This window comes from Aspergillus campestris (genome assembly GCF_002847485.1).
Source record: "Aspergillus campestris IBT 28561 chromosome Unknown P168scaffold_3, whole genome shotgun sequence".
Classification (NCBI taxonomy): Eukaryota; Fungi; Ascomycota; class Eurotiomycetes; order Eurotiales; family Aspergillaceae; genus Aspergillus; species Aspergillus campestris.
In genome coordinates, this window is record NW_020194338.1 from 599,714 (window position 1) to 624,440 (window position 24,727).

The following is a 24,727-nucleotide window of genomic DNA, read 5'->3' on the forward strand; positions in this document are numbered from 1 at the left end:
GTCAAAACATTTCACTTGCGCTGCCTCCTCCCTCTTTCGATCAACATTCTGGAATGACCTCGCCACAGTGTAATGATGAATCATGCCGCAGAGCGTCTGCGAAATCACTCCGTCCATAATTCTACACTTGCCTATGGACTGCGCCCTCTTTTTTCTTGCCTTTTTTTTCTTGCTTGGAAATTTCTCTTCACGTCTAGCCTACTGGAGCATCAGACCGGGGACTAGAATGCAATCTTGCGGAGCCGAATTTCCAGGAAACCCGGATATTTTCCTTTCTAGAGTCCTGGATGTCCCAGGAGATTATCGTTAACTCGTTTGAGACTTGAGGAACGTCTCCCCGACGTGGGTGGATGCCTAATTCGAACTGATAATGGTATCATGATCTTCGAGAGGGCCACTTTTGCATCATCTACGTAAAAGATGGTCCAGGTTGAGATTTTTTGCGCGTTGGGTACACGGTGAATTGGCGGCTTTTTGACTTTGATGTAATACCGGACCTGGTTGTTCCGTATCCTTTGGGTCTCGCCTTCGGAATCCTTTATATTCGCTTTATGTTTATCTTCTGCTTATTTTCGTGCTATACGTTTGATACTCTGGTTTGCTTGTCAGCCTGTGATTTTTTTTCCTTGCATCGAAAAAGGGCTATGTTGTTTACCCTTTGATTTCTCGAATTGCTTTCTTACATGTGGAGTCTGATGGGAGCATCCAACTGATCTTGCAAGACGTCAGCTAGGAGGTTTGATGATTGATATACAGTGATGCTGTTCACGAGCTATATGTAGATATGAGCATATACGGCGTTCGTTGTTTTTCTCTTCGGGGATGCGTCCCAGAGATGATTTATCTAATTATACTTTCATTGCTCGAAGCAAACTTGATTCATTGTATCTATCGACCGCTGTGTAGACTTTATATAAATATGTACTGGACATCGACTCGTCCCGTTACCCTTGTATTCACCAACGTCGCCAACAAGTGGGACAAAATCCATATACCATGACTTCGCCCAATGGATACAGTGCTCGTCTCGAAACTTCCTACACCAGCAATGTATAATCAAAAACAGTCCCCTATTGGAGGGTCTGTTCAGCGGTCCGCTATATCAGAGACTATAGGCTGAGGCCTACACTCGCTTAGACACAATATGGATTGAAATATCTATACCTATGTAGAGAGCTGCACAACTCAAGAGCCATATCGTTGATTCAAAGTATTTCCCTGGCGCTTGTCTAGTCCATGACATGGTGGAATGAAATGGATAGATGCTGGTGTTTGATGCATTGCATTACATGAGGGAAGACAATCTCATGTGGTTCGTTAGAGCGTGATCTGCCTACTATAGTTTGTTTTTGTATCATAGTTCTGGAAAAAGAGGGAAGTACGCAAAGAAACAGAGAAAGGAAATTAGCGATGATTTGATTGTTGTCGTTCGACTGTCTTGAAGCTTGATGCTCGAATTGCTTTATATCAAGTGCCTAATTAATAAGAGTTGAGGATCGGATATGTTTCTCCGCTTCAACAGTCTTGTCTGACAGCGGCATTTTATACACGGACACTCCACGCCGTCCAGACACAACATATATGAGTCTGGTAGAGATGTATAATGCGCTATCCAAACAATCCGGTAGACGTCGTCTCGTCCCATCTACCCAGCAGGTACAGACTGATCGGTGTCAAGGGTCATATATCTTCCATGCTAAATACACCAAAGGGAGAAAAATCAAGCGACAAAGTTCAACTCCATCCATGAAACAAACACACTACTGTACCGCACTGCCGGTTCCTAGCGATCGATTGGGAAGGCAAGTTTATGCGTCTTCGAACCCTTTCGGGGGATTCCGGGGGCCCTCGGGGACTGTTGTACAGAGATTGTTAGTCAATGGGTTGCAGAACCACATATAGCGGGGGACAGATAGCCACGGGGAGAGAGAGGCGACTGTGATTTGGGAAAAGAAAAGGGAATCCGTACTGGGATATGTCAAGGGGATAGGCTCGGGCTCGATGTCGCCAAAGGCGCGGCGGATTGGCGGCGCGGCGAACAGCATGACGGGGCCCGTGGAGCCGATAATCAGGGAGTAGAAGATGGCGGGCTTCTCGATAGAGGCCCAGCGCAGGTAGCGGAGAGGGGTGGACCAGAACTGAGGGGTGGACATGGTTGCGGTAGAGCGATGGAAGAAACTTTTTGGGTGAGGTCGGGAGTCGACGGGTGGGACTGGACCTGGGGAATAAAATGTTAGGTCAATTGGAATAGACGGGTTGCGGAGGTTACTTGCGCTTCGACTCTGGTAGCGCACAACGACGACGGGGTGTGCGCTGAGACGGGGGAGGTGGGCTAGACGGGTCGAGATAGAGAGGAGGAGGGGGAGAGGTTCGGCATGAGGTTGTGACGACGGGAAAGGCGGACGGAACGGACTATGGAGGTTTGGAGGTCTTGGCGCTCGGTCCAAACACGTCGCCCGTTTATAGTAGGATGTTGGTGACACCACTTCAACTGACGACACTCTTCTTGCTGGTTTTCAATTGTCGACACCCTCCGTCAGATCTTCATTCTCTGCAATTGTTTTTTGTTCCGCTGTGCGGACTCGCTCAAGATGCGGTGGTGCCTTTCTCTTCTTTCTTTCTGCTTCTTGGCCGTGGCACATGCGTTGAGTAGCTCGGGGAACCGCCTGCTGGTGGTTTTGGAGGATGCGGACGACAAGGGCCTTTATTCTACGTTCTGGAGTGATTTAGAAGGTATGGCCTTGTCTTCTGGATGCGCGCTGATGGGCGAGATACTCACACCTCTCTTTTTGCAGCGCGCGGATATGACCTCGACTTCCAATCGCCCAAGAGCTCTGACCTGTCCTTGTTCAAGTACGGGGAGAAGGCCTACGACCATCTCCTGATCCTCCCCCCTCGGTCGAAAGGTGGGCATCCGTCTAATGTCCCTTAAGGGTTCTGTGTCTTGTGCAGCTGAATTGACTCCGTCCGACAGGGTTGGGCCCGGCTTTGAGCCCTAAGAATATCGTGGACTTCGTGAACGACGACGGCAACGTCCTGCTCGGTCTCTCCGGCAAGTCGACCACACCAAGCGCAATCAGCTCGCTACTCATCGAGCTCGACTTCCACATGTCATCGGACCGCTCCTCCGTCGTCGTCGATCACTTCAACTACGATACCATCTCTGCGCCCGAGAAGCACGATGTCCTGATCGTCCCGCGACCGGGCCAGCTCCGACCGGATACCAAGGACTTCTTCGGCGGCGAAGGCGTCCTGGCTTTCCCGACTGCCTCTCCCCACACCCTCGGCGACGATAACAACCTCGTTGCGCCTATCGTGCGCGCCCCTGCGACCGCCTACAGCTATAATCCCAAGGAGAGTGCGGGATCCGTGGAGGAAGTGGCGGCTACGGGCTCCCAGCTGGATATTGTGTCTGCCATGCAGGGTCGCAACTCGGCTCGATTCACTCTGCTCGGCTCTGTGGAGAGTCTCCAGGACCAGTGGTTCTCCGCGACTGTCAAGACCCCGAGTGGAAAGAAGACGCAGACTGCCAACCGGGAATTCGCCCAGCAATTGACGGCCTGGACCTTCAAGGAGACCGGTGTGCTCAAGGTTGGAAAGGTTGAGCATAGTCTGGCTACGGACGTTGAGTTGAAGGAGCCGAACCCCGCGATGTACCGTGTTAAGAATGAGATCGTATGTCACGCCTACGTGAGAGAAGTGAGAGGATACGATGGATCAGCAGCTGACATACATTTCTGAACAGGTCTACAGCATCGAACTTTCCGAGTACGATCAGGATCGCTTCGTGCCGTTCGAAGTCCCCACCAACGATGCGCTGCAGCTCGAGTTCACCATGCTCTCGCCCTTCCACCGTCTCGACCTCGAGCCCCTAGGCCGAACCGCCAACAGCACCATCTACGGCACGCGCTTCACCGTCCCCGACCAGCACGGCATCTTCTCGTTCCGCGTCAACTACAAGCGTCCTTTCTTCAGTAACATCGAAGAAAAGGAAGAGGTGACGGTCCGCCACTTCGCCCACGACGAGTATCCCCGCAGCTGGAAGATCACTGGCGGATGGGTCTGGATCGCCGGCCTGTGGTCGGTGATCGGTGGGTTTTTGGCCTTTGTTGTCGTGTGGCTGTACTCTGCGCCGAAGGCGACTGTCGACTCGAAGAAGACGCAGTAGTTGATATATTAGCACATAATTACTGAATGAATACTGTCTTATTTCGTGTACGATGTTCCGTCGATTTAAGACCGGGCACTCGTAAAAGAGTAGGTACTTGTTATAATCAAACCACACAGGACCCAAAAGAGGAGGGATAGACATATCTAAACTGTACAAGGCCTATAGCAGGATGAACCTATTCTAATATACATCGACAACTCCTTCCCATGCTGAATAAACCAATAAAATCACAAAATCACAACTCCCAAGCCCAGCGATACCCGTGCGACCTGTTTTCCTTTTCCTTTCTTCTCTTTTAACCTCCACCCCTTCATTATTCCCACCGCACAATATCACTTACAAACCCCTCGTCTTCTCAGGATCCATCTCGACCTCAGTCCCGTTAACCTCCTTAACCGTCTCAAACGCCGGCTTACCACCATACAGCTGTCCCCCAGACTGGGAGCTCCCGCCCTCGAGCTCCTTGGAGACCGCGATGGGCTGGTTTCCGCGAAATCGCTTGCGCATGTCGACCATACCGCGTCTGTAGAAAAACAAAGTCAGAGATTGGCGATGAAATGTCTTGAGCCGGTATCTCGGAGCCGAAAATTCCCCAGTTGTTCTGGCTAGGTGGTTCATCTACTCACTTGCACTCGCTGAATCCTTTACGGAGTTGTTGGCATTTCATGGGCAGTTCGTCGACGAGCGGTTCGCGGAGACAGTCGCGCGGGCTGTGGCGCTGGACCATTATGCAGTCTGATTCTTGGAGGCATTGTGCGAGGGCATTTCCTGATGAGGGGAGTAGGTTAGCTATCAATCTTCTATCTCTCTATCTATCCTTGTGGTGGAACTCAATCCGGGGTAGGAGAGGAATTGGGGGAAGGAGGGATTGTGCTGGTTCTTGCACATGGATACTCACGGATGTCAATGCAGGAGCTAGGCATCTTGTTATAGAGGAGATGCAACTCCGATCGCCAACAGGTGAGGTGTGGAGAGGTGGAGGAACAATAGGTACTAAATTCCAACTACTGGACACCTGAGGTCTCGCGGCAGAATTTGGGCCGTTCTTCCAATCAAACGGCCGAACGATACCGGGTATAATCCTTGCGGCCTGATTTGCTGGGCGGGTCATTCCGGCTTAAGTAAGCCATCACATGAAGGCAGCACAAATAATGGATAAATGGAGGGTTTACAATGACGTCGGCTGTGAAGGCCGATCGCTTCAGGGATTGTTTCTGGCTTTTTGTCCTCCCCTCTTCGTTGTCTGGGGCATTGCTTGTTACTACTATTGTTGCTGTCGGTTAGCAGAATGAACAGACTTTGCTATCGAGGCTTTTGTGCGACAATACTTATCTTCTGATCTTCTACTCAGTACGGAGTACAGCGGTATCTTGTTTGACCGCTTCTCGCATCATGGCGCGTGTGCCCGTGATTGGCAGGCTGTTTTGGTTTGAATACCTTGCCCTTCTTGCTTCGTTCGTCCTGGTACTGCTGGAATGGGTGATCCATATCATTACATTTTGTCTACGTAGGTTCCCTTCCATACGCCCATCTGTTGAACCCCATGAGACAGGATAAGGGGCAAGACTGATACTGACTTGAATAGCGGACCCCGTTATCAACTTCTGCTATGACCGGTCCAAGACCATCTTTAACATTTTCGCCTCCTCCCCCGATGACCCGGGCCAGCGCAGCCGGGAAGAGCGGACAGCGGCGTCGGTGGCACAGGCCTCTGATTTCGCGGATATCTGCGCCCTTTTCGGCTACGAAGCCGAGGAACACATCGTCCAGACCCGCGATGGCTACCTGCTGGGTCTGCACCGCCTGCCCTACCGCAAAGGGGAGGAAAAGCAGGGCTTGCGCGTCAACCAGGGGAAGGACAGCGTGCGCAAGAAGGCCGTCTACCTCCACCACGGACTGCTGATGTGCAGCGAAGTGTGGGTGTGTTTGTCGGAGGAGGAGCGATGCCTCCCGTTCCAATTGGTGGAGCAGGGCTACGACGTGTGGCTGGGCAACAACCGCGGCAACAAGTACTCGAAAAAATCCGTCAAGTATTCCCCGCTGTCGACCGAGTTCTGGGACTTCTCCATCGACAACTTCGCCTTCCACGACATCCCGGACAGCATCCAGTACATCCTGGACGTGACGGCGCAGCCGTCCCTGTCGTATATTGGGTTCTCGCAGGGCACGGCGCAGGCGTTCGCGACCTTCTCCATCCACCCGCTGCTGAACGAGAAGATCGACGTCTTTGTGGCGCTGGCGCCGGCAATGGCGCCGACAGGTCTGCCGAACCGCATCGTCGACTCGCTCATGAAAGCGTCGCCCAACTTCCTGTTTCTGCTCTTCGGACGGCGGAGCATCCTCAGCTCAACGACAATGTGGCAGAGCGTCGTGTACCCGCCCATCTTCGTGCGCGTCATCGACAGCGCGCTGTCAATCCTCTTCAACTGGAAGTGCCGCAACATCAGCCGGTGGCAGAAGATGGCGGCCTACATGCACCTGTTCTCGTTCACGAGCACCAAGTCCGTCGTGCACTGGTTCCAGATCATCCGGCACCAGAACTTCCAGTTCTACGACGACGAGATCCACGCGCCGTTCAGCGTCGCTGTCAGCGAGCGCTTCTACAAGCCGGTCAAGTACCCGACCAAGAACATCAAGACGCCTATCGTGCTGCTGTACGGCGGCGAGGACAGCCTCGTGGACATCAATGTCATGCTGAAGGAGCTTCCGCGCACGACGGTGACTACCAAGATCGCCAACTACGAGCACCTCGATTTCCTCTGGGCTCACGACGTGGATCGACAGGTGTTTGGCCATGTGTTCGAGGCGCTTGAGCGGTATGGCGGTGAAAGCCAGCCACTGTCGGAGAAGAAGGTGGATCAGGTGAACGGCACGGCGGACCATTAACAGCTGGCTCTCCCGCGGTTCCTTTTCCGAGTCGTGCAGTTATTTCATATTTATTCACTTCTTTGCTATTTTCTTTCCTTCACCTTTTTATATATTGTATCCTTTCCCCACCATGATGGCCGTGGCCCTGATTGATTCGGGCTTGCGGACCTCATGTATATATCCCACCATGTATAGACCTTAGTTATGCTTTGCTGTGCCCTCCCATATTTGTTACAATAGACCAACCAATCCATTTCCCTCTAAAACCCGTTTTTCAAATGTAGATCACCCAGCCCCAGACTACCACCGTTATCGACAACCCGCTCCAAAATAATGACAGGGCACGGAGCCGCTATTCCCTATTTCCCAAGGGGATATGTAGAACCCTGCACTGCCGCAGTCGCATATATCCGATACAGGGGTATTGATAGATAGATAATTAGATAGGTAGTATTGAGATAGTTAGCTGACGTCGATGGATCATCTTGTCCACCAGGGGGGCTGCCAGGTAGATAGAGGAGACCCCTGAGTCTCGACTCCGGCCACTGTCAGTCAGACAGACAATGTCACATGTATACTACTTCCACAGGACGGGGTCGAACTATGAAGATCAGAAAGGAATCCCATTCACAAGGATCAGACAGTAACTATGTGTCAGCCGGCCGTGTTGCCCTGTTTGAAAAATACAATTGTAGCATTAGTGTTCCCTAGTGGGGATTAGACTTTGCATGGCAGGAAGGGACCCCCCAGGAAAGATATAAAAAATTCAATCACAGTAAAAGGTAGATCGACCCGGAAAGACGGGCCAAGTCCCGATGTAATTGCCGAGCGGGCCTTCATCGGTGTTGAGATCGATGGGTTTGATTCATTATCCTGGGCTTCCTTGTCCAGTTGCCTGTTAGGAAATATTAAGAAGGAGGATGAGGAGGATGGAGGAAGAGGAAGAGGAAGACGATAGTAGGTATAGGTATATCCCTCATAACAGAATGGAGACGGAGGTATGCTCCGTCTATCAAAGTCCAAGGTTCACCCAGTTCCTTAGTATAACGAACTAGGTGCCTAGATTGATGGGTAGGTTGGTTTCCTTTTTTGGTGTTGATGGACGGATATTCCTGGAGTTTTTCTGCTTTGGGAGACTTGTTCTGTATTATTTGCTTTTCTGGTTCAGTCCAGCATTTCTTGTTTTTGTTTTTGGTAGGATTGGATTGGATTTTCACCAACAATTAAATCGTCCATCGAGATATCTTATAGGTCTCTTGATGTTGGAGTGCGCCCGACTGGTACAGCTTATACCTTGGGAAATGGGTATTCCTTCCGTGGAATTGGATCCCAGTTAATTCTTCTTTTCTTTCTTTAGTTTTGATGTTGTTTCTATAATTTTTCTATATTTTGTTCATTACCATATGTTTAAAGGGGCAGCTAAGAGGATCTATTTTTATCTCCGTCTTCAGGATAGTATAGTTACTAGGGAGTTCTCGGATCTACTGGAATCCTGGAAGAGGCTCTGGGGGTCGGAAATTAGCAAGTCTAGGAATAATCAGGGATATACAGGGTCTATTCTATTCTTGTATAATGATCTTATAAACCTATTAGTTCTTCTTTTTCTGACTTCTAGGTCGAAGATATAACCATACTTATCTCCACACATTGGATTCTGCTCACCGCCGCCGCCTTATCCTCCTCAGGCCTCACTACAGAGTAACTCTTTCTACTCCTCGATCTCTGGAATACAAGTTGTTCCTCTATCTCAATCATTTCTCAGCTGGTGTCTGGGTGCATGGGGTAGGTAGGTTTTCTGAACGGCAAACCTCATCCTCCCCCTCCATCAGACCATCTGGGAAACGGGGTCCAACGAAACTAACCTAGGTTCAACCTCAACCCCGTTAGTTTCCACAGTCTAGACATCCGCCCCCGATCTCCCGCCCTGTCCTCCTCTCTCTTCCTTCCTCCCTCCTTTTACCTCTCCACCCACTCGTCCCCCGCCTCATACTTCCTGGACTTCTAAACAGGTCAATTCAATCCAGCCGCCCGTCGTCACCGCCCAACTGCCGCTGGTCCAGAATTGATTCCGTCCGATGTAAACCGATCGCCTTGTCGCTACCACCGTGCCTCGCTCGTACCATCGCACCCCGCCTTCATCCACCTGCTCATCCTTCCTCCCACAGGGGGGAAATTCAAATCAATTCGATCCCATCCAATTGTGGGGGATCGCCTGCAGAAACAAACAAAAAGAGCGAACACAAACAACTGGGGTGGATTTTGATTCGATTTTATTTTCGATTGATTTATTCTTCTATTGGACGGGACTCGGCAGACCAGACAGAAAACACTCAGCCTTCTGGGCCTTGACGTTCGTCCGTCTGGATTGAATTGAATTGGATTGGATTGGATTGGATTGGATTGATCCGACCGCCCACTCTCTCTCCCTCTCGCCCCCTCTCTTTCCCCCACGACCCACCGCCGAAGGATCAGGAGATAACACAGCGGTGTCCGCTCTGCCTTTGCCCGAAGCTGCCCCCTCCGCTTTTTAGTCTTTCCCCGTGGTACCAGCAGGCCGTGTGTCCCTTTACTCGCACCTTTACGATCTCGTGGATTGAATCCGTGCATTGCTGTCTTCGCAATGCGGCCCCAGTAAGTCATGTCCTGGTATTGGAAATGGCTTAATCGCGTGGTGCTAATTGGTTACTTTTCCTTAGACGGGAGTATCATATCGTCGTGCTAGGCGCTGGTAGGCACCCATTGTACACCGCCGGGGTCTCTGAAGGTGGTTTGGCTGGTGCTGATAACTTGCGTGCGCTGTAGGAGGTGTGGGGAAAAGCTGTTTGACGGGTATGACACATCTTGCCCAATCAATTCCCTGGGGTTGAGATCCTGTTGCTTCCCCCGCACAGCGCTGGATCGTGGTCACAATTGCTGATCGTCACCGCAGCTCAATTCGTCCAGAATGTCTGGATCGAGAGCTATGACCCCACCATCGAGGATTCATACCGGAAGCAGATTGAGGTTGATGTAAGTCGCATCGATCAGTCTCCATCGGCCCAGTTACTTACGCTCACAGGGACGACAATGCATCTTGGAAATGTGCGTTGACACTGGCACGTATTGCGCAACGTGACCGCTCTTGATGACTCCCCCGTAGTAGTTCACAACAGTCACACTGACCCTCGACTCCCTACAGCCTCGACACCGCTGGAACGGAACAATTTAGTAAGTCTGCCGCATGTACATCTCCGCCAAGAAGTCCCACTGACACGTCTCGCAGCGGCCATGAGGTATTCATGCCCTGACCCATCGCCCGTTTGGTCGGCCCGTCCCCGGCCAACGGGCACCATGACCCCACTCAATGCTGACGCTTCCTTCCAGAGAGTTATACATGAAGCAGGGCCAGGGGTTTCTGCTCGTTTTCTCGATTACAAGCATGTCCTCGCTGAATGAGCTCTCGGAGCTCCGAGAACAGATCATCCGCATCAAGGACGACGAGAAGGTCCCGATCGTCATCGTGGGCAACAAATCCGATCTCGAGGAAGACCGCGCCGTGCCCCGTGCGCGGGCGTTTGGCCTGTCCCAAAGCTGGGGAAATGCGCCGTACTATGAGACCTCGGCGCGTCGACGCGCCAACGTCAACGAGGTCTTCACGGACCTCTGCCGACAGATCATCCGCAAGGATCTCCAGGGCAGCTCCAAGGGCGACTCTCGCAAGCGGGACGCCTCGGACCGAAACGATCGGAAAGGCAATCGACGACGACGCAAGGGGCCTTGCGTGATCTTATAGACGGTCCGCCCCGCGAGTGGACCATCGACCACTCCCCTTCCCTCCCCGTATGAGTTCCGACCTTCGTTTTCTTCTAGAAAACGTTTCTATTGCACATACCCATCCTGCTTCGAAACCTGCTTAATGTCGCACTGTATGTCACGCCATGTTTCCGTACGCTGCCAACGATAATAGATATATGTTCAACTATACTTTTGGACTATCGCTTTTTTGGATGCGGAGTTCCGTCATCCCACGTTTTGGAATGAACCACCACATTGAAAATGGAAAATTCTACTTCTCTTCCTGTTATTATCATGTATCCTGTTCTATCTCTCTATCTTCTCTATCTTCTGTCTCCTTTCCCAATCCTTGGTTTGTCTCGGCCTTGAACTGCTGGTCTACCTTTTCCAGCGATTGCTTATATATCCGGGTTTGTGAGAGGTTGTTGTTGAGAATGTTGACTAGACGAGGGTCTCACGACCGCTGATGTACTTCTCTCAAGATATTTGTCTAATCCACTACACCTCAGAATGACTGCTCTGAATTCGTTGTAGAAATTTGATGGACCTACGTCGGTAAGTCCGAGTCCTCCGTAGTACCCAGTTATCAGGTATGTTCGGTTGGTTCAGGAGTAATGGCTGGAAACCGGTAGAAGTAAGATGATTATGCAGCACATCTAACAACGGACTAAGTAAGACATACCCCGCCTTAAATATCAATTTCAAAAAGCTGGCTGTACACACAACCTCCACCAAACATCCCACAAACTTCACTCATCTCAATTCTCCATATACCCAAACCCTCAACCACCCAAAAACACCCACCCACCTCAAGTCAGGTCTACCGCCAAAATGACAGCCCCAACCACAACCCCAAACCTAACACTCTACGACATCGCCTTCAAACCCCCCGTAGAAAGCACAACCTGCGCCCCCAACCCCTGGAAATCCCGCTACGCGCTGAACTTCAAATCCATTCCCTACAAAACCGTCTGGGTGCCTCTCCCGGACATCGCCTCCGTCCGCCGCTCGCTCAACGTCCCCGCCTCGCGCAATTTCGCAGACGGGAAGGACTTTCACACCCTGCCTGTTCTCACGGACGCCTCTATCAAGGATTGCGCGCCTATCGGGGACTCCTTCGACATCGCTATCCACCTGCAAACGCACTATCCAGACGCTGGGCCCAGCGATAACACCGCCAACAACAATCTCTTCCCAGCAGACACCCCACTGGACTTCAGCTACAGCACGGGCCAAGAATTCTACGCGCCGCTCAGCAAGCGCAGCGAGTCAGATCCCGTGTTGGCTGCGTATGCGCGGTTCAACACGCACGTCGACGCGGCGTTCAGCGCGCACGTGCAGCTCGCTATCCACGGCATGCCGCTTGATCCGGCGACCGCGGAGGAAACGAAGGCTGAGTTTTTGAGGCGGGCTGGGATGGACGATTGGGAGGCGCTTGGGGTGAAGGGGGAGGCGAGGCGGCCGTTGATGGAGTCGTTTAGGGGGGCGTTGGAGGGGTTGGCGAAGCTGTGGGGGGAGAATGATGGGCCGTTTGTTAGGGGGGAGGAGGCTTGTTATGCGGATTTTATTGTAGGGGGGTGGTTGAGGATGATGGGGGGGATGTTGCCTGGTGATGAGTGGGAGGAGGTGAAGGGGTGGTTTGGGGGGTTTTTGGGAGGTTGGATGGGGCGTTGGGCGGTTTGGGGAGGTTGTTTGATTTATCTTTTATGGGGAGGGGATGGTGAATGGAAGGGAAGGTGGAATGGTGGAATGGATTGTGGGTGATGGTGGTATGTGTATCCTTTGTTGGGTGGGTGCTGTTTGGATGTATGTACAGTGTTGAGGGCTTCTCGTAGATACTATACTATATACTATATACATATACTATATACATATACACTTGATACTTCCACTCTTTCAGTACAATGATACCTTCCAGTAACAATGGCATTCCTAACTCCACATCATATACTAGGAACTCAGGATCAACCCTAGAGCCGTCTTCAACACTACAGAGTAGTCCACACACAAACACCAACTACCATAGAGATCTCAACAATGCATTATATGCAATAGACACACAATCAACCTAAAAAAGAATATTACATCCTAAACACCCCAAACTTCGTCTTCACCTCCTCAGCCCTCCCGCCCAACGCAGCCGCCAAGCTCAGCCCCAGCACTTGTCTCGTCTGCGCCGGCGGAATCACCCCGTCGTCCCACAGCCGCGCAGACGAGAACACCGCTTCCGACTCGCGGTCGATCCGCGCCTTCAGCTCCGGGTCTGCCGTGCGGCCTACGGCTTCCATCACGGAGGAGAGCTGCTCCGATCCCATTACGCCAATCTTGGCGTTCGGCCACATGAAGAGGAGGCGGGGGGAGTAGGCGCGGCCGCTGTTCGTATTAGCTATCATTATAACAATAGAGAAAGACGGAGAGAAGGGAGGGAGAAGGGGGGGACATACCACATGCCGTAGTTTCCAGCACCAGCGCTCGATCCAAACACGATCGTAAACTTGGGTACATCAGCGCAAGCAACAGCCGTGACCAGCTTCGCGCCATTTTTAGCAATGCCGCCTTTCTCGGCATCAGCGCCGACCATGAAGCCCGAGATGTTCTGCAGGAAGAGCAGCGGAATCTGGCGCTGGGCGCACAGCTCAATAAAGTGTGCGCCTTTGAGCGACGACTCCGAGAAGAGGATGCCGTTGTTGGCGACGATACCGACGCGGTGGCCGAAGATGCGCGCGAAGCCTGTCACAAGCGTGGTGCCGTAGTCGCGCTTGAATTCGGCGAATTCGCTGCCGTCGACGATGCGCGCGATGACTTCATGGGCCGGGATCTGCCGCCGCAGGTTGGTGCCCACGATGCCGTTTAGTTCGGCTGGGTCGTAGAGCGGTTCTTTGATGGCTTCGCCGGCAGGGAGTTGGAGGGGTGTGCTAGTTGTCGGGTAATTTAGGTTGGAGATTGACCGGCGGGCGAGGATGAGAGCGTGCGCGTCGTCTACGGCGAGGTAGTCCGTCACGCCGGAGATGGAGCTGTGCAGCTGGCCGCCGCCGAGGTCTTCCGCTGAGACTTCCTCGCCCGTGGCGGCCTTGACGAGCGGCGGGCCCGCCAGGAAGATCGTGCCCTGGTTTTCGACAATAATGGACTCGTCGCTCATGGCGGGGACGTAGGCACCGCCGGCGGTGCAGGGACCCATGACGACGGAGATCTGTGGGATACCCTGGGAGCTCATGCGAGCTTGGTTGAAGAAAATGCGACCGAAGTGCTCCTTGTCCGGGAAAACATCAGCCTGGTGGGGGAGGTTTGCACCGCCCGAGTCGACCAGGTAGATGCACGGCAGCTTGTTTTCCTGGGCGATCGCCTGAGCGCGGAGGTGCTTTTTCACCGTGATGGGGTAGTATGTGCCACCTTTGACGGTGCTGTCATTGGCGACGATCATACAGCTGACCCCCTCTACGGTGCCAATGCCGGTAATTATGCCGCCTGACGGGACTTCTTCTCCGTAGACGTCGTGACCCGCTAGCGGGGAGAGCTCCAGGAAGGACGTGCCGGGGTCGATCAACGCGGTGACCCGGTCCCGGGGAAGCATCTTGCCGCGAGCGATGTGTTTGTCTCGTGCTTTCTGTGGCCCTCCCTGTGCGATTGTGTTGTGTAGATTGGTCATCCGGTCGACGAGCTCGTCCATTTGACGGCTGTTTTCCTGGAACTCGGTGGAGGCCGGGTCCACCGTTGTGGGGAGGACGGACAAGGCGGAGGCATGGTGCGGGTGTGAGTAGTTGGCGATGGACCTCGAAAACTGTGTGCAGCGAGGAGTTGGCCGGATATAATGGGGACTTCGTTGAGTGAGGAGCCGTCGCGATGACGGGAGGTAGGAGGAGGATCTGGAGGCGAAGCTCCGGAGAAGTGGAGACGGAGCACGCATTGCGGGGATGATCGTGGAGAGATCGATCAAGTCAGATCAAGCAGAATCAAGAGCGTCAAAATGAATTCAGGACGAGAACATGATTTTAAAACAATATAGACGGAGATATGAAGAAGTATGAAAGACAAGCAACGACGAAGCGAAGAACAAAAGTAAGTAAGGCGCGAGATCACGAGAATGCGGAGTTGACGCCGGGGATGGCCGCGTCTATCCGCGGTTGGCATCGGCGAACTATCCTGTCTTTCTTCCTCTCCATCATTCTCCTTTGAATTCCATCCGAATCCCCTCATCATTCACTCTTGCTATACTCAATTAACCATGGCTTCCGTCTGTCGACTGCCCTTTGTTTTGCGCACCTCCAGCCGCCCCTTGTGTCGGCTGGGACGAAGCCCCTTCACGCAGTCCCCCGCATTCCGGACTCTGGCCACCAAGCATCCTCAGGGCTTCACGCCGCCTACCGATGACGATCTTCATGAGTTACGGGAGCGGGTCCAGGAATTTACACGTGAGTTTGGTATATCTATATATATAAGACTTATAGGATGCTAACAATGGAGTCCACAGGTCGTGAAATCCCCGAAGAAGTAGCCGCGCGTACAGATGCCCAGAATGAATTTCCCGCGGACATGTGGAAGAAACTGGGCGATGCCGGGTAATGTCCTCTGCTCTCATCTGGCGTAAACAAATCTGACGTGTCGCAGGCTCCTCGGTGTCACCGCGAATGAAGAGTATGGGGGCTTGGGAATGGGATACCAGGCACATTGCATCGTCATGGAGGAGATGAGCCGCGCATCAGGTATGGCTTTTCGAGCTACCATTGAAAGGGAGAAGAGTAGCCATTAATGGGGTATCTACACAGGAAGCATCGCCCTCTCGTACGCAGCCCACTCCCAGCTCTGCGTCAACCAGCTCTCCTTGAACGCATCCGCCGACCAAAAAGAGCGCTACCTCCCGGGCTTACTGTCCGGCGAGAAGGTCGGTGCTCTGGCGATGTCAGAACACTCCGCCGGGTCAGACGTCGTCAGCATGAAGACCACGGCTAAGGCAGTGGATGGGGGATATCTGTTGAACGGGACAAAGATGTGGATCACCAACGTACGTCCTCCGCAGTATCTTCCTCCCACCCATACTAACATATCTTGGGTAGGGCCCCGACGCAGATTACATCGTAGTGTACGCCAAAACCGAGCCCTCCAAGGCCTCCAAGGGCATCACGGCATTCATCGTAGAAAAGACCTTCAAGGGATTCTCGTGCGCCCGCAAGCTCGACAAGCTCGGCATGCGCGGCTCCAACACCGGCGAACTCATCTTCGACAATGTCTTCGTGCCGCACGCCAACGTCCTCGGCGAGATCAACAAGGGCGTGCGCGTCCTGATGGAGGGTCTGGATCTGGAGCGACTGGTTCTCAGCGCCGGTCCGTTAGGGTAAGCCTCCCCCCAATTCCAATTCCAATCCCGATTCCAAGCTCGAAAGACAGTAGGGAGGAAGAACACAAGCTGAAAGTGACCATAGAATCATGCAATCCGCCCTCGACCTCGTCCTCCCCTACACACACGTCCGCAAACAATTCAACACCCCCATCGCGCACAACCAGCTCATCCAGGGCAAGTTAGCAGACATGTACACCAAGCTGGCTGCCTCGCGGGCCTACACTTACACCACAGCGCGCGAGATCGACAACTCCGCCGCGACGGGTGTGAATATCCGCACGCAGGACTGCGCCGGCGCCATCCTGTACGCTGCGGAGCGGGCGACGGAGTGTGCGTTGGATGCGATCCAGCTGATGGGTGGGAATGGGTATATCAATGAGATTCCGGCGGGGCGGTTACTGCGGGATGCGAAGCTTTATGAGATTGGGGCTGGGACGAGCGAGATTCGGAGGATGGTTATTGGGAGGGTGTTTAATAGGGAGTTTGCGTAGTGGTTTTTACCTCTTTGATGTGGTGACTGATGTGCATATTGCATGCTCATTTGTGTATCAATCGTATTCATCTATTTATATAGTATTTACAAGTAGCAGGGTTTACTCATGAATATGAAGGCCATTCCGTCTTGAGGTGTCTTGTTGTTATTCTGCTGGATCTATTTCTTGCGCCGCGCGGATCTGCGAACTGGAGTCGTTTCTGTTGGCGGCGGCTGCTCCGTCGTGTCCCCGACCTTCTTCGAAGCGACTCGCTTTGACCGTCGGCCGTCATCAATATTTTCGGTTGATACGGGATGTGCCTGCGAAACAGACGCCTTGCGTTTCCTCCCTCTGGTGGACCGCGGGGTAGTCGGTGGTTTCGTCACCTCCTCGTAGCTTTCGCCCGCCGCGGAGGTACCATTCATCTGATCCGGCTGAGTCTCCATCGCATCAAGCGACCCGTTCACTTCGATGGAATTCTCCTGCGATGTCTTCGATTTCACAGGGATGGTGGAAGGCGGCCTGACGATGCGGGCGGTGCGCACCACCGCCGGTGACGGGACTTTCTCAACCGTCTTCTCATCATCAGCGTCATCCGGAACACTCTCCACCGCTGGCACGGGCGATCCTCGTGTCCGACGCCCTCTTTGCTTCCCCGGCTGCACCGCAGGAGCGACACCATTAGTCACCGCCCCACGCGGTCGACCAGCGCGGGATCTCTCCAGCGCGGGATGCGAGTTCCGGAACACCTCACGCCAGTTCTTCAACAAAGCGACCTGTTCGCCCGTACCGGGCTGGTAAATTACGACCTTGTTCTCGTCTGCGGGGGACTTCCAGATGACACTCTGGAAGGACTTGAGGTCTGGCTGGAGGGCCGGATTCTGCTGCAGAGGTTGCGGTTTCTTTGACAGATGCTGTGCCCGCTCTTGTTTTTGTTGTTCCATGGTCTTGTTCGGCCACTGGCCCATTGCGCGCAGGCGGCGGATGGCGGTGGGGTCTTCGTCGTAGAAATCGTCTGAGAGGTCTTCCCAGTCGCTGAAGTAGTCTTCGGCTTCGAGGACGGGGTCGTCGATGTAGAGAGCGTCATAGTGGGCGGTTCCGGCGAGATCGTCCTGTTCATCTAATGTCAGTCCTGCTGGTCTGATTGTTGGACCGGGTGGTGATGGATAGGCTTACCGCGGCGTCTGGTTCGGGCTCCTCGATCCAGAAGATATCATCGTCGAACTCGTCGTAGTACTCGTCGTCGGACATGGTGGGCGTTTCCCGGAATATAGAATGAAGCTAGTGATATATGACGAAGCACACTCGTGGTGCTATCTTGGCAAGGTAACAACTCAAAGACGGTCTATCGCAGACTGTGGAGAAGCGGGCAGGAGAGGATAGGTAAGGGCGATGAACAATGCGACACGGCTACCAGAAAGGGAGTGGGATGGAATGCACCAACAGTCGCAAGCATCCAGGTTAGCCGTTTGATCTGTCCCAATGTGAAGAAAGTCCAGCAGATTCCCAATGCACAGGCGGTGACGTCGAGCTGCAGGCTGTCGTTGCTGCTGGTGCTGGGGGTGGAATGTGAAAAGCAAACGAACGCAGAGAAATTCATTATTGATTAGGAAACCGGCGAAGACCCACCGCTTGACCGCCTTCCGAATTGGGATACTACCCCAGGCCCGGGTCAGGGCAGCATAATGACTAACCAGGGAACATAAACATCATGTACAATTAATTATACCTCGACGGAGTATATCCGTCTTATACGAACGTTTCCCTTTTAGGTGCCCGAATTACTTTGACTCACCTGGAGAAGCTCGTATTATTTTTAGGTCTGAGGTACGCGGAGTTCTCCTCTGATACAACTATCGGTCTCTCTCCGCTGTAGTGCTTCTCTTTCCTGCTACTTTCTGGTGAATTACTCACCACTCATTAGTTTGGAATTCAGCCGACGTCGTGTTGACACCTCGAAATGGCCGACGATCTCGAAACCAGTCTTCAAGCCGCTATTGATGCGGGGAAGATACGTGGGGCTGTGATTTGCACCACCGACATCCAAGGTCGCTTCATTTACAACCAAGCCCTGGGAGAACGCACCCTGCTCTCTGGTGAGAAGCGCCCGCAGCAACTCGACGATGTGCTGTACCTCGCCTCGGCCACCAAGTTGATGGCCTCCATCGCCGCCCTCCAGTGTGTCGAAGAGGGTCTCCTGACCTTGACGGGCGACCTCTCGTCTATCGCCCCCGAGCTTGCGGCCAAACAGGTTCTCATTGGCTTCGACGATGCCGAGAATCCGCTACTCGAACCACAGTCCCGTCCCATCACCCTCGAGATGCTGCTCACGCATAGCTCCGGCCTCACGTACGACTTCTTAGATCCAGATCTCAGCAAGTGGCGCGCAAAATTTGCCCCTCCCGTACAGGGCACAAATGAGCGTCGACCAGTCGAGGAGTCCTTCGATTACCCCCTAGGGTTTCAGCCCGGAACCAATTGGATATACGGCCCGGGTCTAGACTGGGCGGGCCGCATCGTAGAGCGGGTAACGGGCCGTACCCTGGGAGAGCGGATGCAAGAGCGAATGTTCGACCCACTAGGCATCAACGATGCTCAGTTCTACCCCGTCACGCGGGAGGACCTGCGCGAGCGTCTCGTCGACCTCAACCCCGATGACCCCGAGGCGGTCGGCCGCGCTGTGCTAGGCGGTGGCGGGGAGATGAACAGACGCGGTCGTGGCGACTTCGGCGGTCACGGTCTTTTCATGTCAGGGGCCAGTTTCGTCAAGGTCTTGCATTCTCTGCTGAGCAATGACGGCAAGCTACTTGAGCCGAAAACCGTTGGCGACATGTTCAGCAACCATCTGAGTCCCCAGGCAGCCGCGGGACATCAGGCGAAGCTGGATGGTCCCATTGGGCCCCACTTCAACGTCGGTGTCAATACTGGAGCAAAGTTGGGATATGGTCTGGGCGGCTTGCTGACGCTGGAGAATATTGATGGCTGGTATGGGGAGCGGACATTGACTTGGGGCGGTGGCCTGACGCTCACCTGGTTTGTGGATCCCAAGAACGGTTTGTGTGGTGTTGGAGCCATGCAGGCCGCGCTGCCGCTTGACTATGCCGTGCTAGAGACTTTAAAGCAGACCTTCCGCCGCGGTGTCTACCATAAGCGTGCGGTTTGGAAGGAGAAGCAGTAGGACTCCGATCATGCCGGGGAAATACCAATAAGTCAACCATGTTCAATCTCACCCAGTTAATTAAGATGGTAATTAGAGAGAGAAAGGATAATGTCCTGATTATGTGTTGGAAATGAACAAATCTAGACGTAGAAATGATTATATCAAGTTAATTTTCAGCCTATTATATAACTTGCAGAGGTAACTTTTAATAATTCTCAATTGTCATGATCCTCATATGTAGTTTTGCTTATGTGAATAAAGATATCTCATTTAGACCTGATTAAAGAAGTATACTGTATAAGTAGTATCCTGATTAGTCAAATACTAACTCACTTGGGACAACGTGGAATATGGATAGATAGCAAGTCAATAGCTTAATTTGTCACTTTGAAGTAGTTATTCTGTTGTCAGTTTTATCATGTGCCAGTTATTCATCTAGTTGAATAACTACCCTAGCCACGTCTGGCCGTGCTATTATGGCTATGTATAGAACCAAGTTGATCTTCTGCTAGTAGTGGTGTATCTCCTGGAGTATGTATACTGTACAGTCACATGGCCCAGGGTTGCTGCGGAGTAGTATGGTATGCAATCCTGTTCACGGACAAGATGGTAAACATCCCTCGTGTTTGACTAGTCTAGACACAGATAACTTGTTTCTGAGGCTTCTCATTAGCCATCCGACATACGGGAGGTGACCAGTCCTCTGCACCTGGTTACAAATCTCTCTTCATTACCAGCCCAGGAGGAGTGACCTTCCTAGATAGGGTGGCTTGAGGTTCGAGTCGAAGAATGTTGAATTTTATGAGTCGGCTGGTGATCATGGTACTTGTGAGGAGGTTTGAATGGCTGCAGATTGCATTGCACGAAGACCAAGGATGGTGGAAATGAGATTAAATGTAAGTTATTGACAACACGAATCAACCCTTTGAGAAGTGTATCTTGTTATTTGAAGTCCCAGCCAAAAACTACAATTCCATGATGCAACTCAGTGGATTGTATTGTCCGTTAATTATTTTGATGAATGTCTTCGTGCCCTTCAAGACATACCCACCTGCTCCCGCAGAGTGTTTGAGCCACTTGCAAACAAGATTGATATCTGGCTCTGTATTTCAATAGGTTAGAGGTGTGTGTGTGTGCTCGTGCTAGGAAAAAAAAAGTAGTTTCAAAAGAACTTACCTTTGATGAGAGTCTCTCCTGACGTCGCGTATGTTTTCAGCAAGTCACACGAGAGAGAAACGCAATCTAAATAGCTCCACAGATCATCCTTGTCGGTCCAGTATAGTGTCACAATCTCCTGGGCCCGAACTGCGACTTCAAGAGCGTAGATGATGGATTCCACCACAGCTTTCAGGACTGCTCCCATGAATTTGGATAGTGCCGCTTCAAATCTGTTTATCACAAGTATGCCAAGATCAATAGTGTTGCCCATGAGAGCAATAGCCCATGAGAGAATCTTCAGTGAGTGACCCGGCCGTGTGTCTTCGGTGGGCACACTGAAACAGTTGTGTATCACGGTGTAAACTGATCGATAGAAGGTGGTATCAACCCGGAGTCCTTTCTCCTGCTCGCCAATCCGTCTGGCCTGCTGAATCAATGGCTGGGCAGGGGGCGGGAAAATCATGGGCTTGCCGTCGCTCTCTGAATCAGCCTCAAAGGATGATATCTCTGATGGAGGATTCATAACCAGTCCGATTCCACGAAGAACAAGACTAAGTATATTAGCAAAGTAGTTGAATGTGTGTGACGGCTTGTCATCATCAGTCTGTGGTGACTTTATCTCAACCGGCTCGCCATCCTCGTCTAGAGTCGTCGGAAACTTGACGTGATCGAGGATCTTGCTGAAATCTCCTGATTTATACACAGGTGGTGCATCTCCAGTGATGATCTTTGAGATTACGGTGGTCGGGATGGCCAGAATAAAAGAAATGCCTTCCAGCAAGGTAAAGTCCTTGTTGCCGTTTCCTGGAAGCTTCTTGTATAGTGCTGAAAATACTGGTATGGTGATGGGCTTGTTGAGTAGAGCCTTGAGGATATTGATCCATTCTGCTGTTTTGTCGAGAAGCAGTCCTCCCAGTGACTGCATGCCAGAGATGATGCCTTCCAACAGACTCACTTCTACCTTCTTGAGGACATCTTTCGTTTTGCTTGAGCCATGCTCGTGCGCTTTGACCACGTTTGTTTCCGTATTCGCTATGGGTTTCTCTTGGTCTTTTGCAAATTTGGGCAGTTCTTTCTCCCATTCCTGTATTTCCTTTGTGTACAGAGCGTCCATTTCTTCGTCTTCGAAATTATGAATGACCGAGGCGTTTCCAGCACCCCCGTGTCGGAGCTGTCAAGTCAGTATTAGTCTGTCTAGTTATTACCATCTGGACTGTCTCTCACCTGATATGTAGCCCAGTTGGCCTTGACAGATCGCACCGGCTCGCTTTTAGCTGATTCGTAATTGGCATTGGTATCGTTGACAATTGCCTTATCGTCGTCTAACACTTTATCCTCAGGACGGTCCTTGCTTAGCGTTTCCTTGGTTTGGCTGCAGAACTTGTCTAGACTGGCCTTCATCTCTTGTGCCTTTTCACTTCCCTTATCAAGGGAATCGTTGGCGATGTTGATAATGGAATCTTTCGTGGCCACGATATCATCCCATTGAAAGATGTATCCCAGCCACTTGAGAACCTCCTCTCCTAATTTGAGGATCTTGTTGAACAGCCAGCCAATGGCCTTGCCGATCTCTGTCACTGTATTCAAAACCCACGCGTAGGCTTGACCAGCAATCTTGACAACGAATGCCTTCCCTTCGATCCAGAAGTGTTCGATGCTCTTTGCTTGTCTTTCCAACCAATGCCACGCGGACTAGGAATTTTCAGTAGTGCTCTGAAAGAACTGGGGTACATTTACTTACCCAAAACATCTCCTGGATGCCCATCGCAGCCAATTCTGCACTATAGGTTTCATTATCGGCGTTAGGCTGTGTCGGTGAAGCTGTGAGAACCTCGCCCCGACGCTGAACTGCCGCCTGTAATACACTGACGACGTTGTCTAGATCGTCATCCGGTACACCGGATACAAGCCCTGTTTTCTTGAGATCGTCGCTAGATTTGACATTGGCCAGCTTGCCGAACACTTTGTCTGACGGATCAAATCCACTTAAGGTGGGCGAATCGTCGGTGGCAGAAGCGACGTTTGACACGGTGAAAGTGTAAGTCGAGACATCCTGCGTTGGCACCGTGATGGTGACAAGTCCTCCTTCATCAGAGCGTACCTCAACCCCAGCCGGTGTAGCCAGAACCGGACGTCCATTAGCAATGACACTCACGTCGCCCGAGGACCGCAGAATAGCTCTTTCGCTAGCTACTGGCAGCTTGTCTGGCCCAAGCAGTGCGATCTGGCTCACATAACCCTGGACAGGAAACACCTCCTTCAAGGCTGGCGTGATGAGCGGACACCTGTTCCAGATTCCGGATTCCTGATCCTGCTCCAGCATCGATAATTGCCCATTGCTGTCGGCAAAGACAAACTTCTCGACATCAGTGGAGGTCGCCTTGAACGGGGTGAAGTATCCACCCTGCCCATCTGGGATGACTGGCACAGCTAATTTAGATCCAGTAAATTCGCGTGTTGTTTGGATATATCCCACCCCATCTGCAGTGTTGGTGGCCCAGACAGATAGATTCTCACCGGACTGGGTAACACTCAGATATTTAACGGAGCCAAATACACCCTCTTGGGATATCAGGTCGGCCTCGGTCTTCTCAGTGATTTGTTGCAGGTCAGCATGGTAGCGATACAGACCCGTACCCCCGATGAGCAGGTCGGAGAACCCGTCAGAGCTTATAACAGTCGATAGGCTCTGTGCGCCTGCATAATTGCGTCAATGTAATGGTTGAGAAAAACAACTAGTCGGTCATACCTGGAGGACACTTCAGAGTTTTGCTGTATTTATGTTGGACATTGACCGTCTGGAAAATCAATTGTGTTTCGCCTGTACTCGCAATTTCAGTTCGGGATGTCTGGGAATCTACAAGGACCATTCTCTTCATACCTTGCAAAACATACAAGGTTGCATATCCAGGCAGTGTATGATCTCCCAGCTTGGCGACCATGGGCTGGATAGCCAAGATGTTAGATGCATTCTCGGGCAGCTGGACGTCTGTTTCCCGGTCCCAGCTGTACGAGCCATTCTCTTTTTTCACTGCTATCGAGGCAAGATCGTGGGATTCATGGACGGTCGTCTGGTATTGCAGTAGTGTAGGCGGATAAACGCTGTCCGCTGCTGTACCAACCTATTTCCTGTGAGTGGAACACATCACCAAACCGAAATGACACCTCCATACCATAGATATTGAGTAAACTCGGTTGTAAGCCGGGCTGTTCTCCGTCATAATAAGATCGCCCAGCTTCGTAGCAGCAGAGCTCAGGTCACGGTCCTTTGGATGGAATGGTCTAAGCAGAGACACAGTACTCTCGGACGCGTTCCTCTCGGTGGCTAGGGCAATGTACAGCACACCAGATGAAGGATCCTGCGCTACGTCGAGAGCTTGTGCTTTGTAAGTGCCAAAGCCCAGCATGATCCCAAAGTTGTGAAGCTCTCGCTGGCCAGAGCTGCCAATCTTGGACACCCATATTTCACTGTCCGTGCCGATGGAAAAAAGCATCAGGCGGTTTGCCTCATCGCGAACTGCGATGAATCGGTTTGAATTGTTGAATGGCTTAGCGGCCACATACTGGGTCATGAGTTCAGAGTCGTGTGAGATGCTTTCCATGGTCGTGGATGTTGCTAGCGACGGATATAGATGAGTACCAAAAGATTGATGGAGAGCTACGACGGGACGGGGGTATTGAGAATTATATGTCATATCGCCTTGTTCCTAATTGTACGAAAAGCTGCATCCATGCCTTGGTGGGATTCTAACCAATTTCCTGTGTCTTACATTGCGAGAATGCCTCCT

General features: G+C 52.1%; 11 protein-coding genes across 11 annotated transcripts; 6 read left to right on the forward strand and 5 right to left on the reverse strand.

The window, feature by feature from the left end:
* Positions 1 to 1,808: 1,808 nt before the first annotated feature.
* On the reverse strand, positions 1,809 to 2,153 carry P168DRAFT_316358 (NADH:ubiquinone oxidoreductase subunit NDUFA3; the record flags this gene model as incomplete). Its single annotated transcript, XM_024840000.1, has 2 exons — positions 1,809 to 1,855; positions 1,970 to 2,153. The coding sequence occupies 2 exons, from the start codon at positions 2,151 to 2,153 to the stop codon at positions 1,809 to 1,811; spliced, it is 231 nt and encodes a 76-aa protein (XP_024694940.1).
* Positions 2,154 to 2,485: 332 nt separating this feature from the next.
* P168DRAFT_309384 (dolichyl-diphosphooligosaccharide-protein glycotransferase) lies at positions 2,486 to 4,215 on the forward strand. The gene is made up of 4 exons (XM_024839295.1): positions 2,486 to 2,733; positions 2,796 to 2,906; positions 2,975 to 3,675; positions 3,746 to 4,215. Exons 1-4 carry the CDS (start codon positions 2,592 to 2,594, stop codon positions 4,166 to 4,168), a joined length of 1,377 nt encoding a protein of 458 aa, XP_024694941.1. The 5' UTR covers positions 2,486 to 2,591; the 3' UTR covers positions 4,169 to 4,215.
* An 86-nt stretch (positions 4,216 to 4,301) lies between these two features.
* P168DRAFT_302709 (PET191 family protein) lies at positions 4,302 to 5,306 on the reverse strand. Its single transcript, XM_024838686.1, has 3 exons — positions 5,070 to 5,306; positions 4,798 to 4,939; positions 4,302 to 4,694 (listed from the first exon to the last, which is right to left on the reverse strand). The coding sequence occupies exons 1-3, from the start codon at positions 5,092 to 5,094 to the stop codon at positions 4,508 to 4,510; spliced, it is 354 nt and encodes a 117-aa protein (XP_024694942.1). The 5' UTR covers positions 5,095 to 5,306; the 3' UTR covers positions 4,302 to 4,507.
* A 79-nt stretch (positions 5,307 to 5,385) lies between these two features.
* On the forward strand, positions 5,386 to 7,296 carry P168DRAFT_249099 (sterol esterase). The gene is made up of 2 exons (XM_024834155.1): positions 5,386 to 5,678; positions 5,757 to 7,296. The coding sequence occupies exons 1-2, from the start codon at positions 5,564 to 5,566 to the stop codon at positions 7,055 to 7,057; spliced, it is 1,416 nt and encodes a 471-aa protein (XP_024694943.1). The 5' UTR covers positions 5,386 to 5,563; the 3' UTR covers positions 7,058 to 7,296.
* A 2,363-nt stretch (positions 7,297 to 9,659) lies between these two features.
* On the forward strand, positions 9,660 to 10,811 carry P168DRAFT_316362 (putative RAS small monomeric GTPase (Rsr1); the record flags this gene model as incomplete). The annotated part of the gene is made up of 8 exons (XM_024840001.1): positions 9,660 to 9,670; positions 9,736 to 9,767; positions 9,842 to 9,868; positions 9,969 to 10,048; positions 10,098 to 10,120; positions 10,218 to 10,246; positions 10,302 to 10,311; positions 10,403 to 10,811. 8 exons carry the CDS (start codon positions 9,660 to 9,662, stop codon positions 10,809 to 10,811), a joined length of 621 nt encoding a protein of 206 aa, XP_024694944.1.
* A 729-nt stretch (positions 10,812 to 11,540) lies between these two features.
* Positions 11,541 to 12,577, forward strand: P168DRAFT_302712 (uncharacterized protein; the record flags this gene model as incomplete). The annotated part of the gene is made up of 1 exon (XM_024838687.1): positions 11,541 to 12,577. The coding sequence occupies exon 1, from the start codon at positions 11,645 to 11,647 to the stop codon at positions 12,575 to 12,577; it is 933 nt and encodes a 310-aa protein (XP_024694945.1). The 5' UTR covers positions 11,541 to 11,644.
* Positions 12,578 to 12,843: 266 nt separating this feature from the next.
* Positions 12,844 to 14,829, reverse strand: P168DRAFT_249102 (putative 3-methylcrotonyl-CoA carboxylase, beta subunit (MccB)). The gene is made up of 2 exons (XM_024834156.1): positions 13,258 to 14,829; positions 12,844 to 13,186 (listed from the first exon to the last, which is right to left on the reverse strand). Exons 1-2 carry the CDS (start codon positions 14,715 to 14,717, stop codon positions 12,895 to 12,897), a joined length of 1,752 nt encoding a protein of 583 aa, XP_024694946.1. The 5' UTR covers positions 14,718 to 14,829; the 3' UTR covers positions 12,844 to 12,894.
* Positions 14,830 to 15,002: 173 nt separating this feature from the next.
* On the forward strand, positions 15,003 to 16,762 carry P168DRAFT_264957 (acyl-CoA dehydrogenase NM domain-like protein). The gene is made up of 6 exons (XM_024834888.1): positions 15,003 to 15,222; positions 15,282 to 15,369; positions 15,419 to 15,513; positions 15,577 to 15,812; positions 15,865 to 16,142; positions 16,231 to 16,762. The coding sequence occupies exons 1-6, from the start codon at positions 15,036 to 15,038 to the stop codon at positions 16,637 to 16,639; spliced, it is 1,293 nt and encodes a 430-aa protein (XP_024694947.1). The 5' UTR covers positions 15,003 to 15,035; the 3' UTR covers positions 16,640 to 16,762.
* Positions 16,734 to 18,174, reverse strand: P168DRAFT_325233 (uncharacterized protein). Its single transcript, XM_024840971.1, has 2 exons — positions 17,798 to 18,174; positions 16,734 to 17,733 (listed from the first exon to the last, which is right to left on the reverse strand). The coding sequence occupies exons 1-2, from the start codon at positions 17,870 to 17,872 to the stop codon at positions 16,801 to 16,803; spliced, it is 1,008 nt and encodes a 335-aa protein (XP_024694948.1). The 5' UTR covers positions 17,873 to 18,174; the 3' UTR covers positions 16,734 to 16,800.
* A 259-nt stretch (positions 18,175 to 18,433) lies between these two features.
* Positions 18,434 to 19,851, forward strand: P168DRAFT_288313 (serine hydrolase domain-containing protein). Its single transcript, XM_024836756.1, has one exon. The coding sequence runs from the start codon at positions 18,582 to 18,584 to the stop codon at positions 19,797 to 19,799; it is 1,218 nt and encodes a 405-aa protein (XP_024694949.1). The 5' UTR covers positions 18,434 to 18,581; the 3' UTR covers positions 19,800 to 19,851.
* A 1,092-nt stretch (positions 19,852 to 20,943) lies between these two features.
* P168DRAFT_325235 (uncharacterized protein) lies at positions 20,944 to 24,541 on the reverse strand (the record flags this gene model as incomplete). The annotated part of the gene is made up of 6 exons (XM_024840972.1): positions 20,944 to 22,110; positions 22,164 to 22,631; positions 22,681 to 23,636; positions 23,689 to 23,760; positions 23,821 to 24,061; positions 24,113 to 24,541. The coding sequence occupies 6 exons, from the start codon at positions 24,539 to 24,541 to the stop codon at positions 20,944 to 20,946; spliced, it is 3,333 nt and encodes a 1,110-aa protein (XP_024694950.1).
* Between the last annotated feature and the right edge of the window lie 186 nt (positions 24,542 to 24,727).